The following is a 25,560-nucleotide window of genomic DNA, read 5'->3' on the forward strand; positions in this document are numbered from 1 at the left end:
GTGAGCTGTGAACTTGGACAAAACTAGGACTGGAGAGACTTCACATCCATGGAAAAGTTTTTATCAGTATAAGTGTATCAAGATTGAGACTCCATGATAAAAAATGGAAAACATGACCAGTCTCGAAAGAGATTGTGATGTCTTCTGATAACTTCTTTATTTAACCTTTATTTAGGGAAATGTATACCCCATTTGACCTTAAGATGCAGTCAGATTATATAAATACATCAGAAATAAGTGTTTCCTAAGATAAAACCACATCTCAAGGAGCCCGACATTGGCCGAGTATCAAATACCTGCTCTTTAAATACCACCATCCTATAATCTCTGGCTCCTAAGTCGGCTTCCATCAGCTCAAGGAATATTTAATTACAAGTTCTGGGGTGTTAAATATTTTACTATAAGTAGATGTTACTTAGATACAGAGGAGCCATCTGCTCTTTATCACGTATCTGAGGTCGGATTAGGCCTCTAAACCCCGAGCTCCCTACATATATGCATGATCATCTAAGGCAGAAGCTAAAATACAGAACGTGAGTCACTGGAAGCAAGAATCACCAAGAAACCATCTAGAAAATGATCTCCTGCGATGAGAACTCAACGTGACAGATGGACAATCACTTCCAAATAAAATAAAGGAGAAATGGAGTTAAAATGGTGATTTTATTTTGAAAACATTCCGACATTGATGACCGGTGATTAGTAAGACTCATCATTATTAATAAATCAGTGCGTGATACCGGGGATGTCGTAGGAGGAGGACGTTTCCTTCTATGTGCCGGGTGGGGGAGTCATGGAAACTTTACAGTGTTTCTAATAGGGGAGGTGGAGTTTAATAGGAGACACCGTTCACTTCTTGAGACACCGTTGATGACGTCTTGTTCTCACATTCCGATACTTCAGGTCTTACAGTCACTTTATACAGGTTCCGTATGGGATTTCTGGTGGAAAGAAAAGATGAACGTTTTAGAGGAGAAAGCATCCTAATCATAGATAAAGTGTAGGATCTGTTAAAAACCGTGGTGCTGAGAGCTACCGCTACTATACCGCTACTATACCGCTACTATACCGCTACTATAAGGCCAGCCATGACATCAGCCAGATGAGAAGCTAGGGTGGAGTTTAAGGGGTGTGTCTTCAGGTCATTATATCAGTGATGTCATTACTGGAGGGCGGTGCTGCAGTATAAGGGGTGTGTTCTCAGGTCATTATATCAGTGATGTCATCACCGGAGGGTAGTGCTGGAGTATAAGGGGTGTGTCCTCAGGTCATTATATCAGTGATGTCATTACTGGAGGGCGGTGCTGCAGTATAAGGGATGTGTCCTCAGGTCATTATATCAGTGATGTCATCACCGGAGGGCAGTGCTGGAGTATAAGGGGTGTGTCCTCAGGTCATTATATCAGTGATGTCATCACCGGAGGGCGGTGCTGGAGTATAAGGGGTGTGGTCTCAGGTCATTATTTCACTGATGTCATCACCGGGGCCGGGCTGATAACCTCCCACATGTATACAGGCAGGTTGTCAGCAGTGATAGATGAGGGGCGGGGCTGGAGTATAAGGGGTGTGGTCTCATCATTATACCAGTGATGTCATCACCAGGGCGGGGCTGACAACCTCTCACACATGTATATAGACAGGTTGTCAGCAGAGATAGATGAGGAGCTGAACTGGAGTATAAGGGGTGTGGATCTTCTTGACATTTGATTATTTTTATCCTCTATCAGTGATAGGATGGAAAGTGTATAAACTTCTCTAGAAATCGAGGAAATGTAACAGAGCTCGATATATAAAGTTTCTGTAAAGCTGCAGAAAGCATTTCTTTCAACTACTATCTATTATCTATCTAGTATCTATCTATTATCTATCTATCTATTACTATTATCTATCTATTATCTATTTATTATCTAGCTATCATCTATCTATTGTCTATCTATTATCTATCTATCATCTACCTATTATCTCTTTATCTACTATCTATTATCTATCTATCTACTGTATCATCTATCTATTATCGATTATCTGTCTATCTATTATCTATCTATTATCTATCTATCATCTATCTATTATCTCTTTATATATCTATTATCTATCTATCATCTATCTATTATCTATCTATTATCTCTTTATATATCTATTATCTATTATCTATCTATCTATCATCTATCTATTATCTATCATCTATCTATTATCTCTTTATATATCTATTATCTATCTATTATCTATCTATCTAGCTATAATCTATTATCTCTTTATCTATTATCTATAGGCTTTCTATTATCTATCTATTATCTATTATCTCTTTATCTATAAGCTTCCTATTATCTGTCTCTCTTTTATCTATCTATCTATCTATCTATCTATCTATCTATATCTATCTATCTATCTATTATATTTATCTATCTATCTATCTATCTATCTATCTATCTATCTATCTATCTATCTGTCTATTAACAAGTGGCAGTGTTCACCTTGTATATACGTTAACAGACTTCATATGTGAGTTATAAAGCAATTAGGGAACATCTCATAACACATATGTGATATTCACTTGATTGTGGTAATATATAGTATATATAATATACAATGTGCATATATAAAGTGCAGATACTGCTTACAGTGTGCACACAATAGTATATAGCTACACCTGTGCATTGTATTATGTTGAACTGTCATTATCCAACACCTACTGCACATGGCATCCCCTCCAAAGGCAGAAAAAACTGCACTGACTCATTGTGCCGAATCTGTGGCTCAGAGCAAGCAAAATAGACGGAATCTCATATATCAAGTACATTTAAAGTCACACATTTGCATAATTTGTCCTCTCTATCTAAGCAGTTAGTACAAACATTACATAAGGTATAAATGAAATATAAGGGAAGGTGAATCCCCCCTATCTCCAATGTAACCATAAAGAGAGAATAAATCCCTAAAGGTTGGGAAGGAGGACTCGGAGGCAGGAGGACCGAGGGGCAGGAGGACCCGGGGGGGCAGGAGGACCGGGGGGCAGGAGGACCCGGGGGCAGGAGGACCCGGGGGGCAGAAGGACCGGGGGGCAGAAGGACCCGGGGGGCAGGAGGACCGGGGGACAGGAGGACCCGGGGGCAGGAGGACCCGGGGGCAGGAGGACCCGGGGGGCAGGAGGACCCGGGGGGCAGGAGGACCCGGGGGGGCAGGAGGACCGGGGGGCAGGAGGACCCGGGGGCAGGAGGACCCAGGGGGCAGAAGGACCGGGGGACAGGAGGACCCGGGGGGCAGGAGGACCCGGGGGGCAGGAGGACCAGGACCGGGGGGCAGGAGGACCCGGGGGCAGGAGGACCCGGGGGGCAGGAGGACCAGGACCGGGGGGGCAGGAGGACCCGGGGGCAGGAGGACCCGGGGGGCAGGAGGACCCGGGGGCAGGAGGACGCAAGGGGCAGGAGGACGGGCAGGAGGACGCGAGGGGCAGGAGGACGCGAGGGGCAGGAGGACCCGGGGGGCAGGAGGACCCGGGGGGCAGGGGGACCCGGGGGCAGGGGGACCCGGGGGCAGGAGGACCCGGGGGCAGGAGGACGCGAGGGGCAGGAGGCGTCGGTGAATAAACTTTCCCACATATTACTATTCTTATTATTTAACTTTGGCAGCAATTCATTTAAAAAAAACAGATGGGATGAGTCATGGTTTCATTTTTCAATTTTCCTTTGTTCCTAAACCTAAAGAAATAAAAAATAAAAAAACAAAACAAATAAGCAATAAAATTCTAATAAATGTATATGTATACAAATGTATACATATACAAAGTAAATGTATATACAAACTACACCAAAGGAAGCTAATGAGTCGCTAGAGAGCGGAAAATGGCCGACAGCCTGAAAAGTGAAGAATTACAGTTATATCCTACATTAAGCCGGGAGGTGTCAGAGGTTTAAGTCTGAAAATCCCTTCCCGTTCCTTAGTTTCCAGCATCTGCGGCCCATCGCCTCCCTGTGAGCGCGGCCGGACACGGTCTGTGGTAGGAAGCAAATCGTTCTCCGAGTGTCCGCGGTCACAAACGATAAGACACCGCACGAGTCATCTCCTTGTCTTCTGTGATGATTCTTCCACCTCTTCTTGTCTTCTTAAGTCTTCTGTGGAGCAACGCCGTCCGTCCAAACCATAATCACCTGCATCACGGTTCCATCTGCGCCTCATCTATCTATTATCTATCTATTATATATTATCTATCTATCTATTATCTATCTATTATATATTATCTATCTATCTATCTATTATATATTATCTATCTATTATCTGTTATCTATTATCTATCCATTATCTATCTATCTATTATCTATCTATCTATCTATTATCTATCTATTATCTATCTATTATCTATCTATCTATCTATTATCTATATATTATCTATCTATCTATCTATCTATCTATCTATCTATTATCTATCTATTATCTATCTATCTATCTATCTATTATCTATCTATCTATCTATCTATTATCTATCTATCTATCTATCTATTATCTATCTATCTATCTATCTATCTATCTATCTATCTATCTATCTATTATCTATCTATCTATCTATCTATTATCTATCTATCTATTATCTATCTATTATCTATCTATCTATCTATCTATCTATCTGTCTATCTATCTATCTATCTATTATCTATCTATTATCTATCTATCTATCTATCTATCTATCTATCTATTATCTATCTATTATCTATCTATCTATCTATCTATTATCTATCTATTATCTATCTATCTATCTATCTATCTATTATCTATCTATCTATCTATCTATCTATCTATCTATCTATCTATTATCTATCTATTATCTATCTATCTATCTATCTATCTATCTATCTATCTATCTATTATCTATCTATCTATTATCTATCTATCTATTATCTATCTATTATCTATCTATCTATCTATCTATCTATCTATCTATCTATCTATTATCTATCTATTATCTATCTATCTATCTATCTATCTATCTATTATCTATCTATTATCTATCTATCTATCTATCTATCTATCTATCTATCTATCTATCTATTATCTATCTATCTATTATCTATCTATCTATCTATCTATCTATCTATCTATCTATTATCTATCTATCTATCTATCTATCTATCTATTATCTATCTATTATCTATCTATCTATCTAGTACAAAAAAAGGAACAGCACAATACTTTACTTATCTTCGGGTGCAAGGCCCCCAGGCAATCTGTCCAGTGATTGTACCAAATTCACATAGATTCAAAAAAAGAGGCAGCGCTCCATCCCTTTGGTGAAAACGTGGAGGAGTTAATCAACCTACATGTCTGGGAGGCGTTTCAGCTCTGAATGAGCCTTTCTCAAGCAGTGGGTGTCTCTGCTTCATATTTATACGTGTCTGTCTATCTATCTATCTATCTATCTATCTATCTATCTATCTATTATCTATCTATCTATTATCTATCTGTCTATCTATTATCTATCTATCTATCTATCTATCTATCTATCTATCTATCTATCTATCTATCTATCTATTATCTGTCATCTATCTATCTATTATCTATCTATTATCTATCTATCTATCTATCTATCTATCTATCTATCTATCTATCTATCTATCTATTATCTATCTATCTATTATCTATCTATCTATCTATTATCTATTTATCTATCTATTATCTATCTATCTTCTATCTATATATCTATCTATCTATTATCTATCTATCTATCTATCTATCTATTTATTATCTATTTATCTATCTATTATCTATCTATCATCTATCTAGCTATCTATTATCTATTATAGATCTATCTATTATCTAACTGTTATCTATTATCTATCTATTTATAAATCTATTTATCTATCTACCATCTTCCATGACTCATCATCCTGTGCCCGTCTTCCCCATCTTCCACGTCTTTCCATCCTGTGCCCGCCTTTCCTATCTCCCCGTCCTGTGCCCATCTTCCCCATCTCCCATCTTCCTCGTCTTCCCTGTTTCTTCAACCTGTCCCCATCTTCCCCGTCTTCCTATCCTGTGCCCGTCTTCCCATCCTGTGCCCATCTTCCCATCCTGTGCCCATCTTCCCATCCTGTGCCCATCTTCCCCATCTTTCCATCCTTGTGCCCATCTTCCCCATCTTCCCATCCTGTGCCTGTCTTCCCATCCTGTGCCCATCTTCCCATCCTGGGCCCGTCTTCCCATCCTGTGCCCATCTTCCCCATCTTTCCATCCTTGTGCCCGTCTTCCCCATCTTCCCATCCTGTGCCCGTCTTCCCATCCTGTGCCCATCTTCCCCATCTTCCCATCCTGTGCCCATCTTCCCATCCTGTGCCCGTCTTTCCATTCTTGTGCCCGTCTTCCCATCCTGTGCCTGTCTTCCCATCCTGTGCCCATCTTCCCATCCTGGGCCCGTCTTCCCCATCTTCCCATCCTGTGCCCGACTTCCCCATCTTCCCATCCTGTGCCCATCTTCCCATCCTCGGCCTGTCTTCCCCATCTTCCCATCCTGTGCCCGACTTCCCCATCTTCCCATCCTGTGCCCGTCTTCCCATCCTGTGCCCATCTTCCCCATCTTCCCATCCTGTGCCCATCTTCCCATCCTGTGCCTGTCTTCCCATCCTTGTGCCCATCTTCCCCATCTTCCCATCCTTTGCCCGTCTTCCCATCCTGTGCCCATCTTCCCATCCTGGGCCCATCTTCCCATCCTGTGCCCGTCTTCCCATCCTGTGCCCATCTTCCCATCCTTGGATCATCTTCCCCATCTCCCCGTCCTGTGCCCGTCTTCCTCATCTCCCCGTCCTGTGCCCGTCTTCCCCATCTTACCCATTTCTCATCCTGTGCCCGTCTTCCTCATCTCCCCGTCCTGTGCCCTTCTTCCCCATCTTTTGCATCTCCCCATCCTGTGCCCGTCTTCCCCATCTTCCCATCCTGTGCCCGTCTTCCCATCCTGTGCCCATCTTCCCCATCCTGTGCCCATCTTCCCATCCTGTGCCCGTCTTCCCATCCTGTGCCCATCTTCCCCATCCTGTGCCCATCTTCCCATCCTGTGCCCGTCTTCCCATCCTGTGCCCATCTTCCCATCCTTGGATCGTCTTCCCCATCTCCCCGTCCTGTGCCCGTCTTCCTCATCTCCCCGTCCTGTGCCCGTCTTCCCCATCTTACCCATTTCTCATCCTGTGCCCGTCTTCCTCATCTCCCCGTCCTGTGCCCTTCTTCCCCATCTTTTGCATCTCCCCATCCTGTGCCCGTCTTCCCCATTTTCCCTGTCTCCTCATCCTGTGCCCTTTTCCCCATCTTCCCATCCTGTGCCCATCTTCCCTATCTCCCTGCCCTGTGCCCGTCTTCCCAATCTTCCCTGTCTCCTCATCCTGTGCCCATCTTCCCCATCTCCCGTCTTGTGCCCGTCTTCCCCATCTCCTCATCCTGTGGCTGTTTCCCCTCTTCCCATCATGTGCCCGTCTTCCTCATCTCTCCATCCTGTGCCCGTCTTTCCCATCTTCCCCGTCTCCTCATCCTGTGCCCGTCTTCCCATTCTGTGCCCACCTTCCCCATCTTCCCTGTCTCTTCACCATCCTGTGCCCGTCTTCCCATTCTGTGCCCACCTTCCCCATCTTCCCTGTCTCTTCACCATCCTGTGCCCGTCTTCCCTGCCGCCGGCTCCTGTTTCAGTGCCTGTCTGCGGTCTGGAGAGCCGTCACCAACACTTACTGTCCATCACTCCCTTCCATTAATGATTTGCCCATATGGTCTTGTGTAAACTTCCAGCCAATAATATTTCACCGGGCCGAAACAGACGAGAAATCGAAGCCTCGACACATTTTACAGCTGCGGCTGAGACTGATTTACCAAATATAGAGCCTGAATGTGCTGGGGCAGCAGATGGGCGCCTATAAAAGTGGTGTGGATGGAGCTGGCGGCATCCTCCGGCTCTGCACCTAGAGGTAAGCACTGCGCCACACCGCCCCCTGTGGGACACACTGGGACTGCTCCCCCTGCATTACTGTTTTTTTCTCTGGATTCCATAATCTGTGAAAATATATTTCCGATTTTCTTGGAATTTGATATTTTTTTTTTAGCGATTTCACAAAAAAGCAAAGTTAAGGCTTCATCATCAGACCGGTCCGGAGGGGATCCTTCTATAGGAACAATTTACAAACAAAAAAAAGTATCTATGTGTACGTGTAGAATTATCTATGTACGTGTAGAATTATCTATGAACGTGTAGAATTATCTATGTGTACGTGTAGAATTATCTATGTACGTGTAGAATTATCTATGTGTACATGTAGAATTATCTATGTGTACGTGTAGAATTATCTATGTGTACGTGTAGAATTATCTATGTGTACGTGTAGAATTATCTATGTACGTGTAGAATTATCTATGTACATGTAGAATTATCTATGTGTACGTGTAGAATTATCTATGTACATGTAGAATTATCTATGTGTACGTGTAGAATTATCTATGTGTACGTGTAGAATTATCTATGTGTACGTGTAGAATTATCTATGTGTACATGTAGAATTATCTATGTACGTGTAGAATTATCTATGTGTACATGTGGAATTATCTATGTGTACGTGTAGAATTATCTATGTACATGTAGAATTATCTATGTGTACGTGTAGAATTATCTATGTACATGTAGAATTATCTATGTGTACGTGTAGAATTATCTATGTGTACATGTAGAATTATCTATGTGTACGTGTAGAATTATCTATGTACATGTAGAATTATCTATGTGTACGTGTAGAATTATCTATGTGTACATGTAGAATTATCTATGTGTACGTGTAGAATTATCTATGTGTACATGTAGAATTATCTATGTACATGTAGAATTATCTATGTGTACGTGTAGAATTATCTATGTGTACGTGTAGAATTATCTATGTGTACGTGTAGAATTATCTATGTGTACGTGTAGAATTATCTATGTGTACATGTAGAATTATCTATGTACGTGTAGAATTATCTATGTGTACGTGTAGAATTATCTATGTGTACGTGTAGAATTATCTATGTGTACGTGTAGAATTATCTATGTGTACATGTAGAATTATCTATGTGTACGTGTAGAATTATCTATGTGTACATGTAGAATTATCTATGTACGTGTAGAATTATCTATGTGTACGTGTAGAATTATCTATGTGTACATGTAGAATTATCTATGTGTACGTGTAGAATTATCTATGTGTACGTGTAGAATTATCTATGTGTACATGTAGAATTATCTATGTACGTGTAGAATTATCTATGTGTACGTGTAGAATTATCTATGTGTACGTGTAGAATTATCTATGTGTACGTGTAGAATTATCTATGTGTACATGTAGAATTATCTATGTGTACGTGTAGAATTATCTATGTGTACGTGTAGAATTATCTATGTGTACGTGTAGAATTATCTATGTACATGTAGAATTATCTATGTACGTGTAGAATTATCTATGTACATGTAGAATTATCTATGTACGTGTAGAATTATCTATGTGTACGTGTAGAATTATCTATGTACATGTAGAATTATCTATGTACGTGTAGAATTATCTATGTACATGTAGAATTATCTATGTACGTGTAGAATTATCTATGTACATGTAGAATTATCTATGTGTACATGTAGAATTATCTATGTGTACGTGTAGAATTATCTATGTACATGTAGAATTATCTATGTACGTGTAGAATTATCTATGTACATGTAGAATTATCTATGTACGTGTAGAATTATCTATGTGTACGTGTAGAATTATCTATGTACATGTAGAATTATCTATGTACGTGTAGAATTATCTATGTACATGTAGAATTATCTATGTACGTGTAGAATTATCTATGTACATGTAGAATTATCTATGTGTACATGTAGAATTATCTATGTGTACGTGTAGAATTATCTATGTACGTGTAGAATTATCTATGTACGTGTAGAATTATCTATGTACATGTAGAATTATCTATGTGTACATGTAGAATTATCTATGTGTACGTGTAGAATTATCTATGTGTACGTGTAGAATTATCTGTGTATATGTAGAATTATCTATGTGCACGTGTAGAATTATCTATGTACATGTAGAATTATCTATGTGTACATGTAGAATTATCTATGTGTACGTGTAGAATTATCTATGTACATGTAGAATTATCTATGTGTACATGTAGAATTATCTATGTGTACGTGTAGAATTATCTATGTGTACGTGTAGAATTATCTGTGTATATGTAGAATTATCTATGTGCACGTGTAGAATTATCTATGTACATGTAGAATTATCTATGTGTACGTGTAGAATTATCTATGTGTACGTGTAGAATTATCTATGGGAACATGTAGAATTATCTATGTGTACGTGTAGAATTATCTATGTACATGTAGAATTATCTATGTGTACATGTAGAATTATCTATGTGTACATGTAGAATTATCTATGTACGTGTAGAATTATCTATGCATATGTAGAAATTTCTATTTATATGTAGAATTATCTATGGACATGTAGAATTATCTATGTGTATATTTAGAGCTATCTATATGTAGAAATATCTATATGTGTGTAGAAGTATCTATATGTAGAAATATCTATTTGTGTATTGGGAGAATTATCTATCTGCACATGTAGAATTATCTATGTGTATGTGTAGAAGTATATACTGTATATGTGTAGAAATATCTATATATATGTAGAATTATCTTTTGATACCTCAGTTGCTGACTTTGCAGCGTGCGACAGCTTACATCAGTTTGTCATCAGCTGCTGCACTATGCATAGGCAGCAACCATAATAAAAAGTCAAGGTTATTAAACTGAGAAACTTTGTAATCTCAGTTGTTGCCTATGCAGAGGGCAGCAGCTGAGGACAAACTCATCATGACTACTGCGCTCTGCATAGGAACCTACCAGCTTTACCCATCTAATCCAGTTAGATTATATTGAAGGTTGAACTCGATGGACTTGTGTTTTCTTTCAGCTTTAAACAATGAAACTATAAAAATCTAATATTCAAATGTTTTCTCATTTTCCAGCTTCGTCTTCTTGTTACTTTGTGGTCTTCATTTTGACATCTTGAAGGCGTGCTAAAGGTGAGTAGATGCAAACAAAGGCATGGAAGTTGGTGGACCATCACACCTGGGCCGCAGAGTGCCGTAATTCGGTACCACTTGATATACCTATGCTCCCAATTAAAGGATACATTTCCTCAAACATTTCTAGAACTGTTCCTCAGATTGACACGGATCCGATATAGATAATCCAAATCAGCACATGTCTAGGCCATCAATGTCAAAGTCCTGGATGACCCCATTAAAAAACTGCACCTAATTATTATGTATTTTCATCCTGGTCACACAGAAACCGCAACCATGAGTGGTGACGCAGAGATGGCCGTTTTTGGCGAGGCTGCCCAGTACCTCAGAAAAACTGAGAAGGAACGAATTGAGGCCCAAAATCGCCCCTTTGATGCCAAAACATCTTACTTTGTGATTGACCAAAAAGAGATGTACGTAAAAGGGGTCATCCAAAGCCGAGAAGGCGGTAAAGTGACCGTAAAGAAGGAAGACAACACCGTAAGTAATCACTGAAAGGGATGCCATTACATCGAAAGCAGAGGACCCTTGAGCGAACCACGACATCCTACCAATTGTCTATTTTTCCGGTACAGACTGTAACAGTGAAGGACGATGAAGTTTTCCCCATGAACCCCCCAAAGTACGACAAGATTGAAGACATGGCCATGATGACCCATTTGAATGAACCCGCCGTCTTGTATAACCTCAAAGAACGTTATGCAGCCTGGATGATCTACGTACGTCTCATAAAAGTCCATGCTTGATGAAAAAAAATCTTTACCTTTTTATTATATTCTCTAAAATTGTCTACATTTTTTTCCTTACGTTTTCCGGTTTCTCTTTAGACCTATTCTGGGCTGTTTTGTGCCACAGTCAACCCCTACAAGTGGCTGCCTGTGTACAACCCCGAGGTAGTGGCTGGTTACAGAGGCAAGAAGCGTCAGGAGGCCCCACCACACATCTTCTCCATCTCTGATAACGCCTATCAGTTCATGTTGACCGGTGAGTATTAACTATAAAGGTGACCATACACAGGTCAGCACAACCTGATGACTCTGGTGATACTGGTTGGACATCTCCCCATTGGCACATGTTGAGGGTTAGGGAAGAAATCAGCAGTTGGGTTTCAGCCTATCCAATCCTTAAACCACTGTTTTGAGGTTTACTCCTGTCATCCTACTAAGAACATGTGTACATTTACCTATGTGTATGAGAAAGTCAGGAGAAATGCCGGTTGGCCAACAGCTACTGGACGTATTCGGGCGGCTTTACAAAAAATTTGATGATTTCAGCCTTAATCAAGGGCGTATCATTTCACATATTACTTTTAAGGCATAAGTCAACTTTTATTGAGGTTTCAGATCAATCTCCAGTTCTTAGTGTTAGTCCAGCTATTTATTATGTATAGTCATTAAATGCGTCAAATATCTATTTTGTCTGGGAATTTAGTTCATGTTTAGGTTTTTGAGATGATGTTACTTCTATCTTCTTATAATAGATATTTATTTTCTTTCTCTGATCTTAGATCGTGACAACCAGTCTATCCTGATCACGTGAGTACAATCTCCATATCCTTAACTATAACAGGTTATCTTGTGATCTCAAACCCAAAAATAAACCTATCATTTCCATCATCGAAGGCTAAATATTTACCAATATTGGCCATATCATTTGGCATCAGTTGGGTTTGACCGTTCAAAGTATCATGAGATTGAAGGCATGGCGATGATGACCAACTTGAGAGACAAGGCAGGGACAAAACCACAGTATTATCAACCGTTCTGTTCTCATCAGTTTGTATTGACCCATGTGAATGAGCTAGTAAACTAACGCCAATCAACTTGTATGTAGTTGATCGAGGTTCGATGATGAGCCAAAATCTGCCAGTGTAAAATGAATGATGCAAAACCTGGATAATAAAGAAACAAGGCAGAAGACGAAACTTGCGATCTCAAACCCAAAAATAAACCTATAGATTTCTTCACCAGAGGCAAAATATTTACTAATATTGACCATGTCAAGAAACGACATCTTCAAAATATGGTCCTGAAGAAGGATGTTATCAATACCATGGATGGCAAGAGGAACAAACAAATCAAGCCAAATGTGTCACTGGAAGCAAGGATCACCAAGCTACGACTTGCCTACTTTGGACACAACATACGGGAGATATCACTGGAGAAGGACATCATGGTCGGTAGAATAGAAGGAATAAGGCAAAGAAAAAGACCAGCAACCCAATGGCTTGATACTATCAAGATAACGATGGAGAAGACAATGGTGGACCTATCTAGGCTTGAACGAGACCGATTTTCCTACAGAGCGCTCATCCATCAAGATCGAGCCAAACGCCATTTAAAAAAAATGAAAATGGATGTTTAGGGTTGTATTAAGGAGATATTCTACAAATCAAGTATAGATATAATTAGCCTAAGTGAACATTAAGCTAACCCTGTTTGCATTCCATAGTGGAGAATCTGGTGCCGGGAAGACTGTGAACACGAAACGTGTCATCCAGTACTTTGCAACAATTGCGGTAGTTGGCGACACAAAGAAAAAAGAACAGCCAGCTGGAAAGATACAGGTAATTATCCCATCTTCTCCTATCAGTTAAAAAAACTTTGCAAACATCAAGACTTTTTCTTGTCTTCCTGAGTCGTTGGAAGTCACTGATCGTAAATAATTTTCAGTGATGTTTAATTGAGGCTTCATTATGATCCTTGATAAAGTCATTATTAAGAGTCTGACACGAAGAGGGAGGTCATAGAAGATTGGCGAGTATCTTGATTGATTTTTCACTTATCATTATTATCAAAGGGAAAACCTGAAGCCTTTGAAGGCAATCTCTCTATCCTCACGCCACCCAGTATGGAAAGCAACACGTCTCTCCATATTTTCGCAATATTAAAACCAGTTCCTAAATACTAGCCCAATTTTTTCTGTTCCATTTGGTTCTCCTTTTAGAAGGTGAGGATGTAAACCATTACGTAATAAAATAGAAAACTGTTTTATTAACCATTTTAGGGAACTCTGGAGGATCAAATCATCCAGGCCAATCCACTGCTAGAGGCCTTCGGCAATGCCAAGACTGTGAGGAATGACAACTCCTCCCGTTTTGTAAGTATCAGTTCGAAAACAAGCAGCTGAAAGACACCATTGGTGTAAGCTTCTGTATCTTGGGAACAAAGGATCAGACATGGTGGAATTCAGCATGACCAATACTTTTTAACAACATATTCCAGTCGAACATAGGTAGAAAAACTTCTAAATATTGATTTGATGTGTTGATCCAGCTGAATTCATCGAGTGTGGCTAACCTAATCATAACATGATCTTCTTTGAAACATCTTCTTAGGATTGTTACATTGTGATTGTCCAGTATCTTGGAATATTTTAGCATCTCAATAAAGTTTTTTTTGACGTTTAGGGTAAATTTATCAGAATTCATTTCGGCACTACAGGAAAGCTGGCCTCTGCTGACATTGAAACTTGTAAGTTTGCCTGGCCAAGACAAATGTTTTAGATTTTCATGAATCTCGATAATTCCCTAATGGATCCAACCTTTGACCATTTTAGATCTTCTGGAAAAATCCAGAGTAACATTCCAGCTGTCTGCTGAAAGGAGCTACCATATCTTCTACCAGATCATGTCCAACAAGAGACCAGAGTTGATCGGTAAGTTAATGACCACTATTTGGTGATTTCCCAAATCTCCAGTTCATGGTGTACTGAACACAAATCATATAATCAAAATAAATACTGTCAATGTCTATAAGAAAGATCACCAGCTACAACAATTCATCCTTTTTCTTTTTCAGACATGCTTCTGATCACAACCAACCCATACGACTTCCCGTTTGTGAGCCAAGGTGAGATCACAGTGGCCAGCATCGATGACCAAGAGGAGTTGATGGCCACAGATGTAAGTGTTTAGAAATGTCTAATCACATATACACACTGGGGAATCTATATGATATATCACTACAGAAATGCTCTGTCTCTCATTAACAGAGCGCTATTGACATCCTGGGGTTCAATCCAGATGAAAAGGTCGGTATCTACAAAATGACCGGTGCGGTCATGCACTACGGCAACATGAAGTTCAAGCAGAAGCAAAGAGAGGAGCAGGCCGAGCCCGACGGCACAGAAGGTAAGAAGTGGGGGATATTTAGCCTATGATTTCCGGTTATAACAAGGTAGCGTTAGGTGGTCTTCATGCCAGACTATTGCCCGTTGCTATAATTTTCAGTAATATTTTCAGTATTATATTTTATAACTGCCATATATTTTGCAATCCTCCTGAGATAAAGGTGGAGAGATAATAGTGGGCATACAGCTCTCCGCAATAGCTGGGTAACCCAACTACCTCAAATGCATTCATGCATGGCTTGGCTGAGCATGGAGATATGAATGAGCTACTACCATACATTTCTGTCACTGAGATCAAAAGGAATGGACACTTTTAGATCCAACTACCCGATTTAAGTAGAATCAAGAGGCCCCTATACACATTAGATGGTCCACAAACCTTGCTAAAATTAGTCAGCATTCATCTAATGTCTACGAGTTCCTTTAAAGTAAGCAAATGCATGCTTAGCGACACTCAAATTGGTTTATCTCCAAGGGTTTCATGTGTCTTATAGTGGCTGACAAGGTTGGCTATCTGATGGGTCTGAACTCAGCTGATCTCCTAAAAGCTTTGTGCTACCCAAGAGTCAAAGTAGGAAATGAATTTGTGACCAAAGGTCAAACCGTCCAGCAGGTAAGTCCTGGAATTTTTTGTAGAATGATCTCCCTATGGAAAATATTCGAAAAACTGACTTGGTTATCATTCTCATCTAGGTGAACAACTCAGTTGGTGCCTTGGCCAAGTCCGTCTTTGAGAAGATGTTCTTGTGGATGGTCATCCGTATCAACCAGCAGCTGGACACTAAGCAGCCAAGACAACACTTCATCGGTGTACTGGATATTGCTGGCTTTGAGATCTTTGATGTATGTATTCTAACTTCCCGTGACAAACTGAACAAATGTAAAACTAATATAACTATTAATATTGAGAATTATTTTAGTACAACAGCTTGGAACAACTTTGCATCAACTTCACCAACGAGAAGCTGCAGCAGTTCTTCAACCACCACATGTTTGTCCTGGAGCAAGAGGAGTACAAGAAGGAAGGAATCGACTGGGAGTTCATTGACTTCGGCATGGACTTGGCCGCCTGCATTGAGCTGATTGAGAAGGTATACGATGCATAATTAAAAAAAAAAATTACATGCAAGTGATATGAGTACAATATTGGTAAATATTTTTTCATCTTTCATTAGCCAATGGGCATCTTCTCCATCCTGGAAGAGGAGTGCATGTTCCCCAAGGCCACCGACACTTCCTTCAAGAACAAGCTGTATGATCAACATCTCGGCAAGACCAACAACTTCCAGAAGCCGAAGCCGGCCAAAGGCAAAGCCGAGGCTCACTTCTCCCTGGTCCACTACGCTGGGACTGTGGACTACAACATCTCTGGCTGGCTGGACAAGAACAAGGACCCGCTGAACGAGACTGTCATTGGGCTCTACCAGAAGTCTTCAGTGAAGCTTCTCTCTTTCCTGTATTCTTCATATGCTTCTGCAGAAGCAGGTATATTTAACGCACAACTACTGTAGGCAACATATCTAATATCACAACCACAAAATAAAACACAACTAAATCATTTTTTTTTTAGAAAGTGGTGGAAGCAAAAAAGGTGCTAAGAAGAAGGGCTCCTCCTTCCAGACTGTGTCTGCTCTTTTCAGGGTAAATATAGATGTTTTCTATACAAATGGTTATAGATATGTGGTTTTACTTGATATTGGATTTTCTCATGAATATAATTCATACACTTAAAGGAAAATCTGAACAAGCTGATGACCAACTTGAGAAGCACCCACCCCCACTTTGTACGTTGTCTGATCCCCAATGAAACCAAGACCCCAGGTAGGATTTTTTTCATTTTTAGTTAGAAATCTTCTTAGTTGAAGATCTTCAAGTTATTTTGTCTCCCTAGGTGCTATGGATCATCACTTGGTCATGCACCAGCTCAGGTGTAATGGTGTGCTTGAAGGCATCAGAATTTGCAGGAAAGGATTTCCCAGCAGAATCCTCTACGCTGATTTCAAACAACGGTATGGATTAAAGATGATCTGTCAGTAGGATTGTCCCTCCTAAGTCATCTATATGGACATGTCGGTCATCGAAAATTGAATAAAGTGATACTATTATATATGCGATTTGACGTTTTATTCCAGAGAAATCCTTGTTTTTCTTATCTGTAAATGAGCTGTTAAGATCTATGGGCTGGACATAGATCTCCCTGAGACTCCGCCTCTAGAAAGTATTTTAAATTAAAGGGGAGCCCATAAATGTTAGCAGCTCATTTACATATAGAACAAAACATGGATTTCTCTGGAATAAAACATTGGATCATAGATATCATTTTATTCAACTTTCTGTGACCTACGTCCATATAGGCAGTTTAGGAAGGTTGTTCTTACTGACAGATTCCCTTTAAACATTTCCCCCTACTGATATTTGCCATTCAAATTGAAAGTAATGAGTAGAAATTAACTTCAATCAAACAATTTATACCATGTCTTCAGCTACAAGGTTCTGAACGCCAGCGCTATCCCAGAAGGGCAATTCATTGACAGCAAGAAGGCTGCTGAGAAACTTCTTGGATCTATTGACATTGACCACACACAATACAAATTTGGACACACCAAGGTATTCTTTTTTTTATTATATCTTTTAACATTATGGGGGTTTGTCTTAGAAATACTTCATTTTATGTCAATTTCTGTGGTTTATAGGTCTTCTTCAAGGCTGGTTTGTTGGGTACCCTTGAGGAGATGCGAGATGATAAGTTGGCACAACTGATCACTCGTACGCAGGCTATGTGCAGAGGATACCTCATGAGAGTTGAGTTCCAGAAGATGATGGAGAGGAGGTACTGTAGTTTTGAGTTTTGAATTACAGTAATTATGATGATTTTGCCCGGATTGACCTACAATTGGCTTTCTGGCTCAACAGCAAATGTCAGAGAAGGAAGTTTGGAGCAAGTGGATTCAAAATGCACCATCCAACAGTTCTGAGCGGCATAAGCTTCTACCAGAGGTTTCTGGCAGCAGCTTAATCCCATCTCCCTTTTGAGAACACATGTCTGCTTGGCCAAGCCAATAGTACATGTGGTATGGGAGAGTTGAAAGGGAAAGCTGTCTAATATGTTTGGCCAGTCTTAGAATAATACAATTTCTTCATTCAATGAACTATGATTGTGATATGAATATGCTTCATTTCTAGAGAGTCTATCTTCTGCATTCAGTACAACATCCGAGCTTTCATGAATGTCAAAACTTGGCCATGGATGAAACTTTATTTCAAGATCAAACCTCTTCTGAAGAGCGCCGAATCTGAGAAAGAGATGGCCAACATGAAAGAGGAGTTCGAGAAGACAAAGGAAGCTCTTGCTAAGTCAGAAGCAAAGAGAAAGGAGCTGGAGGAGAAAATGGTCTCCATTCTCCAGGAGAAAAATGATCTGCAGTTCCAAGTGGCATCTGTAAGTCATGAATCTTTTGCATCTGTTTTCCACTGAGTTTTGGAAGAGTTAAGCTTAATTTGGTTCCCTAAATCCATTTCACAGGAATCAGAGGGCCTGGCAGATGCAGAAGAGAGATGTGAAGGTCTCATCAAAGCCAAGATTCAACTGGAAGCCAAAATCAAAGAGATTAATGAGAGGCTAGAAGATGAAGAAGAATCTAATGCTGAACTGACTGCCAAGAAGAGGAAACTGGAGGATGAATGTTCTGAACTGAAAAAGGACATTGATGATCTGGAGCTAACATTGGCCAAAGTAGAGAAGGAGAAACACGCCACAGAGAATAAGGTATTTAATAACAGTGAACCAGTACTGTACCCTGTACTGATGAGATGCATGTACCCTTGAAATGACTGTCTATCGATGTTTTTTGTCTAGTTGAGTTAATACCATGTTTCAAAGATCTTTTACGGATTTGACATTGGATGTAGGTTTTTCTTAATTCTGGAGAAGAACTAATTTACAAGCTCCTGTGTTTTAACGCACAGAGAAAAAAGGTTGTCGAAATAGGATAACCCAGTTACCATGGACCTATTTTTTAAGAGCTTCTAATGTTTCCAATGCAAAGGTGAAAAATCTAACAGAAGAGATGGCAGTTCTAGATGAAAGCATTGCTAAGCTGACCAAGGAGAAGAAAGCTCTCCAAGAAGCTCACCAGCAAACCCTGGATGATTTACAAGCTGAAGAGGACAAAGTCAACACCCTAACGAAGGCCAAAACCAAGCTGGAGCAACAAGTGGACGATGTGAGTAAAATGAACTCATGTTATATAAAATATTAAAGGTCATAATCTTTTCAGTGTTTTGTTTTTCAATTATTGGACAGTTTACACCAGTCTTTCATTCGAACTAAGAACCAAAATGTTGGATTTTGGGTAAAAGCATGCAAAAAAAATTGCAATCGATTTTAGAATTTTGTACCATGTTTGTGAAAAGTCGGACATAGTACCAACAGGGCATGGTAAAAACCTTTAAAATATGTTGATTTAAATCTACACTTGTTCATAAGAGGTATTGAATTAACTTTCTGACTTTACGAAACTGAAGAATTGTATCAAATTTATTGTGAGCGTTTAAAAAAAAATGGCCCAATTTACTCTGATGATTTTCTTTTTAAGACTTCTTAATTAAATTTTCAATTAATTGTAGCTTGAAGGATCTCTAGAGCAAGAGAAGAAGCTTCGCATGGACATGGAAAGGGCTAAGAGGAAGCTGGAAGGTGACCTGAAGTTGGCTCAGGAGTCTACAATGGACTTGGAAAATGATAAACAACAACTGGATGAAAAAGTTAAAAAGTGAGATGCAAAAATAATGCTGGTCAGAAATGGATCATAGACTGGATTAAATATATTAAATGTAATTTATTTTTTCCGCAAAAAAGGAAGGAGTTTGAAATCAGTCAGCTCCAGAGTAAGATTGAGGATGAACAGGCACTTGGTGCTCAGCTACAAAAGAAAATTAAGGAGCTTCAGGTACAATTTTGATGTTTTCTTTGAATGTGACCAAGATTCATATTTTACATCTCTTCACCATTTGCTTTGTATTCAAATAAAAAAATAGGCTCGTATTGAGGAACTTGAAGAGGAAATTGAGGCAGAACGTGCAGCTCGTGCTAAGGCTGAGAAGCAGCGTGCTGACCTCTCAAGAGAGCTTGAGGAGATCAGTGAGCGCCTGGAAGAAGCTGGTGGTGCAACCTCTGCTCAGATTGAGATGAACAAGAAGCGTGAGGCCGAATTTCAGAAGATGCGCCGTGACCTGGAAGAAGCCACCTTACAACATGAAGCTACTGCCGCTGCTCTCCGTAAGAAGCATGCCGATAGCATGGCTGAGTTTGGAGAACAAATCGATAATCTACAACGGGTGAAACAGAAACTGGAAAAAGAGAAGAGTGAACTCAAGATGGAGATTGATGACCTCGCCAGCAACATGGAATCTGTCTCTAAATCCAAGGTAAGTGCATATTCACATGGTGATTTAGATGACTTGCTTAAAGTTCTCATATCTGTTTTTGCTTTGGTTTATCCGAATGAAAAATTCATTAATTTTTCATTTTTTTCTGCACCAGGCCAACTTTGAGAAAATGTGCAGAACCATTGAGGACCAATACAGTGATATTAAAACTAAAGAAGAAGAGCACCTTAGAATAATCAATGATCTTAACGCACAGAAAGCTCGTCTTCAAACAGAGAATGGTAAAAGTCTACGGAAAACTAAACGCTTTACCAATTTCCGAAAGGCAATGCTGAATGTACCAACGGCATGCTGTTAATTTATCCATTAAGGTGAATCCAGTCGCCAGCTTGAGGAGAAAGAATCACTCATTTCTCAGCTCTCCAGAGGGAAACAAGCTTTCACACAACAAATTGAGGAGCTGAAGAGGCAACTTGAAGAGGAAACTAAGGTACAGGGCACTTTGATTTGTTTCTACACTTCAGTGTACGTGATGGTGGTTGTGTAGGGCAGAGTTATGCCCAAAGATGACAGTGGCCGACTGACGGAAGACGTTGAGGCAGTAACTAAAAAAGTCTCTTTAAGACCATAAAGGGTTTCTCCAGAAATATAAAAAAATTACTAAAGAAATGTAGTTATGAATAGTCCTGATGACTTCTTGACCCAGAGAACCCCTTTAAGGTAAAATAATTGAGGCGATAAGCAAACATCTTAGGTTGAATGGTATCATCTAATCACATTTTAATGATGAGCCTTTGTTATTATTTTTAAAGGCCAAGAATGCCCTGGCTCACGGTCTGCAGTCTGCCCGCCACGACTGTGATCTACTCCGTGAGCAATATGAAGAGGAACAGGAAGCCAAAGGAGAACTTCAACGTTCCCTCTCTAAGGCCAACAGTGAGGTTTCACAATGGAGAACAAAATATGAGACCGACGCCATCCAGCGCACTGAAGAACTGGAAGAAGCAAAGTAGGTTCCATCATGAATTTTACATTTCAAAAACTGGAACATTAGTTGTCAGGTCTAGGCAGACAGAGGATAAAAAATGGTCATATTTGACTGTATTTTCCCATGCGTTGGATTCACAAATGGTTGTTTCTAGACACATTTTTCGAGGCTTCTATAACAACCATTGCTCTCAGCCATCTATGTGGCCTTTACAGAATATTAAGATATTTATGGCCTTTTTGAACAATTGTACCTGTTGAAATGTATATGACTGTTCATTGACAAGTGTTCCACCATCAACCATCTTCCATCGAATTGTATCACAGGAAGAAGCTTGCTCAACGTCTCCAGGAAGCAGAGGAACAGATTGAGGCTGTCAATTCAAAATGTGGCTCTCTTGAGAAGACCAAGCAAAGGCTTCAAGGTGAAGTTGAGGACCTGATGGTGGATGTAGAACGTTCAAATGCAGCATGTGCTGCCATGGATAAGAAGCAGAAGAACTTTGACAAGGTTTGTCCTCAACATTGGTCACTGTATTTGAGTGATCATTGTGCAATTCCTTTGCATAATTCATATTTTTGATGTTCAGGTGCTGGCAGAATGGAAACAAAAATATGAGGAGGCTCAGGCTGAATTAGAGGCTTCCCTAAAAGAGTCTAGGTCACTTAGCACTGAGATCTTCAAGATGAAGAACTCATATGAAGAGGCATTAGACCAGCTCGAGACTCTTAGGAGGGAAAACAAGAACCTCCAACGTAAGTAACCAGCCTAATGAGTATGGCAAGATGGCATATTAATGTTTGTCTTCCCAGAAATCTAGCACCTAGCCAATTTATGGATGTCTTCAAGAAGGCTGAACTCAGTGGTTTCTTTAATTCTTTTTTATTATTTTTTTTTTTAATCAGAGGAGATCTCAGACCTGACAGAACAAATTGCAGAATCAGGAAAAACAATTCATGAACTGGAAAAGGCCAAGAAAACGATAGAACAGGAGAAGTCTGAACTTCAGTCATCCTTGGAAGAAGCTGAGGCTTCACTAGAGCATGAAGAAGCTAAGATTCTCAGGGTGCAGCTTGAACTGACACAAGTCAAATCTGAAATTGAAAGAAAGATTGCAGAGAAAGATGAAGAGATTGAGCAAATCAAGAGGAATAGCCAGCGAGCCTTGGAATCCATGCAAAGCACTTTGGATGCTGAGATTAGAAGCAGGAATGATGCTCTGAGACTGAAGAAGAAGATGGAGGGAGACCTTAATGAGATGGAGATCCAATTGAGCCATGCCAACCGCCAAGCAGCAGAGGCCCAGAAACAACTCAGGAATGTGCAGGGACAACTGAAGGTAAGATATTTAAAGATGGCTGTAACTAGGATTTAGGACAAAATGTCCAACTTGGTAACGTAATAAATGATTTCCTACTTAGGATGCCCAACTACACCTTGATGATGCAATTAGGGGTAATGAAGACTTAAAGGAACAGCTTGCTATTTCTGAAAGGAGAAACAACCTCATGAATGCAGAAATTGAAGAGATGAGGTCCGCCCTAGAACAGACAGAACGTGCACGCAAGGTGGCAGAACAGGAGCTTCTCGATGTCACTGAGCGTGTCCAGCTGCTTCACTCCCAGGTGAAAAAGATTTTGTGTCTTCTCAGAAATTTCTTAATAATTGTAAAAAAATAATATTCAAAATGTAATAAAATTGTCTTTACTGCAACAGAACACCAGCCTTATAAACACAAAGAAGAAGCTGGAAACTGATGTCTCTCAGCTGCAAACTGAAGTAGAAGAAGCCATCCAAGAATCTAGGAATGCAGAAGACAAGGCTAAGAAGGCCATCACAGATGTAAATTTCCATAAGCCATTGAACAATGTAGTTGAAACAAAAGTTATAGGTATTAATTTTTAACTTTGTGATTTGTTAGGCTGCCATGATGGCCGAAGAACTAAAGAAGGAACAGGACACCAGTGCTCACCTTGAACGGATGAAGAAGAACCTTGAGCAGTCAGTGAAGGACCTTCAACTTCGTCTTGATGAAGCTGAGCAGCTGGCTATGAAAGGTGGCAAGAAGCAATTGCAGAAACTTGAGGCCAGGGTAAGTCCATATTTTCTTAAATTCCATGATAAAGGCAAAATAAAAGTAATATCGGCCAGGGAATTAACCCAAAAGCAGAACTTTTATAATACCTGTAATCTATTACAGGTGCGAGAACTTGAAAACGAGCTAGATGCAGAACAGAGGAGGGGATCTGATGCCATCAAGGGTGTGCGCAAATTCGAGAGAAGAGTCAAGGAACTTACCTACCAGGTTTGTCAATCTCAGTTTGTTTTCCAGGGATTTCCTCAAGTCAAATGGGATATTTATAAAAGGCTCCCAAAATTGATTAAACATTTACAGAATTTACTTTGCTCGAAGTTTCCAGAGAATGTAGAAATAAACAGTGGAAATTAATTCTTAAAACGTTTTTCCTCTTTCATTTCACAGTCTGAAGAGGACAAGAAGAACATTTTAAGGCTTCAGGACTTAGTCGACAAGCTACAACTCAAAGTCAAAGCTTACAAGAGACAAGCAGAAGATGTTGTAAGTACAAAATAAACCACCCAAGGACACACAAAAAAAGAAAAAGAAAACTTTCTCTGAAAAAAAAAATCTTAATATTTTAGGAGGAACAAGCCAACGTTCACCTGTCTAGGTTCAGGAAGACTCAACATGAGCTGGAAGAGGCCGAGGAACGTGCTGACATTGCAGAATCACAAGTCAACAAACTACGAGCCAAGAGTCGTGACATCGGCAAGGTAGGTCTTAAGCTGGTCTCATCCTAATTGAACAAATATTCATCACACCTATCGAATGTGCTGAAATTAATACTCGTTTTATTTTTTTTTCTAGAAAGCCGAAGAGTAAAGAAGACACCCCGTAATTTACAGAAGACGTCCATATAATATGGGCCCTGCTGTAAAGCTTCCATGTATTTAAATATGTATGTTTAGCTCTAGGTGCAAATAAATCTGTAAAAAAAAAAGAATTTGCCTCTGTGATTGGTGGATACATACTCAGGGGTGGGGTCTTGAGGTCACCTACCTCTAGTTGGTTGTCTTAAATCAGTTGCATGTGGCAGGTTTAGGGGTCCATTGCCAATTATTTCCTTCCAACTTTAGTTCATGCTTTGTATTTACATGATCTGTATTTTTACAGGTATTATAGACACTAAATTTAATTATATCAGAAGTCAGTGATTGGTACATACATACTCGGGGGTGGGGTCTGGTGGCCATTTATCTATAATTTGTAGTTTTTAATCATTTGTATAGTATCTGTCATGATCTCTGCAGGCAGAGATCATAGCAAGCCTATAGAGGGACAAGCTCTCGGAAGATGGAACTATACTGACCATGAACTAAGCCTGCCGCGCAACTAAAAATAGCCAGGTAGCATTTCCTATTTATCGCTAGATGCCCAGCTCTGGCCTAAGACCTAAATAGCTAGCAGAGGGAAATATAAGACCTGGCTCACCTCTAGAGAAATATTCCAAAGAAGACAGTAGCCCCCCACATATAATGACGGTGAGTTCAGATGAAACAACAAACGCAGCAGGAAAATAGTCTTAGCAAATTTGAGGTCCGCTTACTAGATAGCAGAAGACAGATAGTATACTTTCATGGTCAGCAGAAAAACACTAACAAAACACCATCCAGAGATTACCTTAAACTCTGGCATTAACTCATAACACCAGAGTAGCAATCCCTGATCAACGAGAGCTTTCCAGACACAGTAACAAAACTTCAGCTGTGAACTGGAACAAATAGGCAAAACAAAACATGGACAAAAGTCCAACTTATCTAGAAGTTGTCTAGAAGCAGGAACAAGCACTGAGAGGCATCAGATAACATTGTTGACCGGCAAGAAACCACCAGAGAAATGAGCTTAAATAGCGACACCCACTACTGATGGAACCAGGTGAAACAGG

General features: G+C 40.0%; 1 protein-coding gene across 1 annotated transcript in view; it reads left to right on the plus strand.

Annotated features, from left to right (window-relative positions):
• The window catches only part of LOC143768264 (uncharacterized), a 59,715-nt gene extending 35,097 nt beyond the window's left edge, over nucleotides 1–24,618 (plus strand). Inside the window, exons 40-78 of the mRNA XM_077256958.1 lie at nucleotides 11,075–11,085; nucleotides 11,354–11,568; nucleotides 11,664–11,807; nucleotides 11,916–12,072; nucleotides 12,596–12,623; nucleotides 13,540–13,654; nucleotides 14,095–14,187; nucleotides 14,498–14,561; nucleotides 14,647–14,745; nucleotides 14,889–14,992; nucleotides 15,082–15,220; nucleotides 15,714–15,832; nucleotides 15,913–16,062; nucleotides 16,140–16,310; nucleotides 16,395–16,704; nucleotides 16,790–16,860; nucleotides 16,953–17,040; nucleotides 17,111–17,228; nucleotides 17,703–17,826; nucleotides 17,913–18,049; nucleotides 18,403–18,658; nucleotides 18,743–18,985; nucleotides 19,266–19,442; nucleotides 19,846–19,991; nucleotides 20,078–20,168; nucleotides 20,257–20,646; nucleotides 20,762–20,888; nucleotides 20,979–21,097; nucleotides 21,420–21,616; nucleotides 21,922–22,105; nucleotides 22,185–22,350; nucleotides 22,501–22,934; nucleotides 23,017–23,220; nucleotides 23,312–23,437; nucleotides 23,517–23,687; nucleotides 23,796–23,900; nucleotides 24,078–24,173; nucleotides 24,257–24,388; nucleotides 24,483–24,618. Coding sequence (XP_077113073.1) covers nucleotides 11,075–11,085; nucleotides 11,354–11,568; nucleotides 11,664–11,807; nucleotides 11,916–12,072; nucleotides 12,596–12,623; nucleotides 13,540–13,654; nucleotides 14,095–14,187; nucleotides 14,498–14,561; nucleotides 14,647–14,745; nucleotides 14,889–14,992; nucleotides 15,082–15,220; nucleotides 15,714–15,832; nucleotides 15,913–16,062; nucleotides 16,140–16,310; nucleotides 16,395–16,704; nucleotides 16,790–16,860; nucleotides 16,953–17,040; nucleotides 17,111–17,228; nucleotides 17,703–17,826; nucleotides 17,913–18,049; nucleotides 18,403–18,658; nucleotides 18,743–18,985; nucleotides 19,266–19,442; nucleotides 19,846–19,991; nucleotides 20,078–20,168; nucleotides 20,257–20,646; nucleotides 20,762–20,888; nucleotides 20,979–21,097; nucleotides 21,420–21,616; nucleotides 21,922–22,105; nucleotides 22,185–22,350; nucleotides 22,501–22,934; nucleotides 23,017–23,220; nucleotides 23,312–23,437; nucleotides 23,517–23,687; nucleotides 23,796–23,900; nucleotides 24,078–24,173; nucleotides 24,257–24,388; nucleotides 24,483–24,497 — 5,836 coding nt within the window. The 3' untranslated portion in view covers nucleotides 24,498–24,618. The remainder of the gene's footprint in view (nucleotides 1–11,074; nucleotides 11,086–11,353; nucleotides 11,569–11,663; nucleotides 11,808–11,915; nucleotides 12,073–12,595; nucleotides 12,624–13,539; nucleotides 13,655–14,094; nucleotides 14,188–14,497; nucleotides 14,562–14,646; nucleotides 14,746–14,888; nucleotides 14,993–15,081; nucleotides 15,221–15,713; nucleotides 15,833–15,912; nucleotides 16,063–16,139; nucleotides 16,311–16,394; nucleotides 16,705–16,789; nucleotides 16,861–16,952; nucleotides 17,041–17,110; nucleotides 17,229–17,702; nucleotides 17,827–17,912; nucleotides 18,050–18,402; nucleotides 18,659–18,742; nucleotides 18,986–19,265; nucleotides 19,443–19,845; nucleotides 19,992–20,077; nucleotides 20,169–20,256; nucleotides 20,647–20,761; nucleotides 20,889–20,978; nucleotides 21,098–21,419; nucleotides 21,617–21,921; nucleotides 22,106–22,184; nucleotides 22,351–22,500; nucleotides 22,935–23,016; nucleotides 23,221–23,311; nucleotides 23,438–23,516; nucleotides 23,688–23,795; nucleotides 23,901–24,077; nucleotides 24,174–24,256; nucleotides 24,389–24,482) is intronic.
• The last annotated feature ends 942 nt before the right edge of the window (nucleotides 24,619–25,560 follow it).

The sequence above is a fragment of the Ranitomeya variabilis genome, chromosome 4 (genome assembly GCF_051348905.1).
Source record: "Ranitomeya variabilis isolate aRanVar5 chromosome 4, aRanVar5.hap1, whole genome shotgun sequence".
NCBI lineage: Eukaryota > Metazoa > Chordata > Amphibia > Anura > Dendrobatidae > Ranitomeya > Ranitomeya variabilis.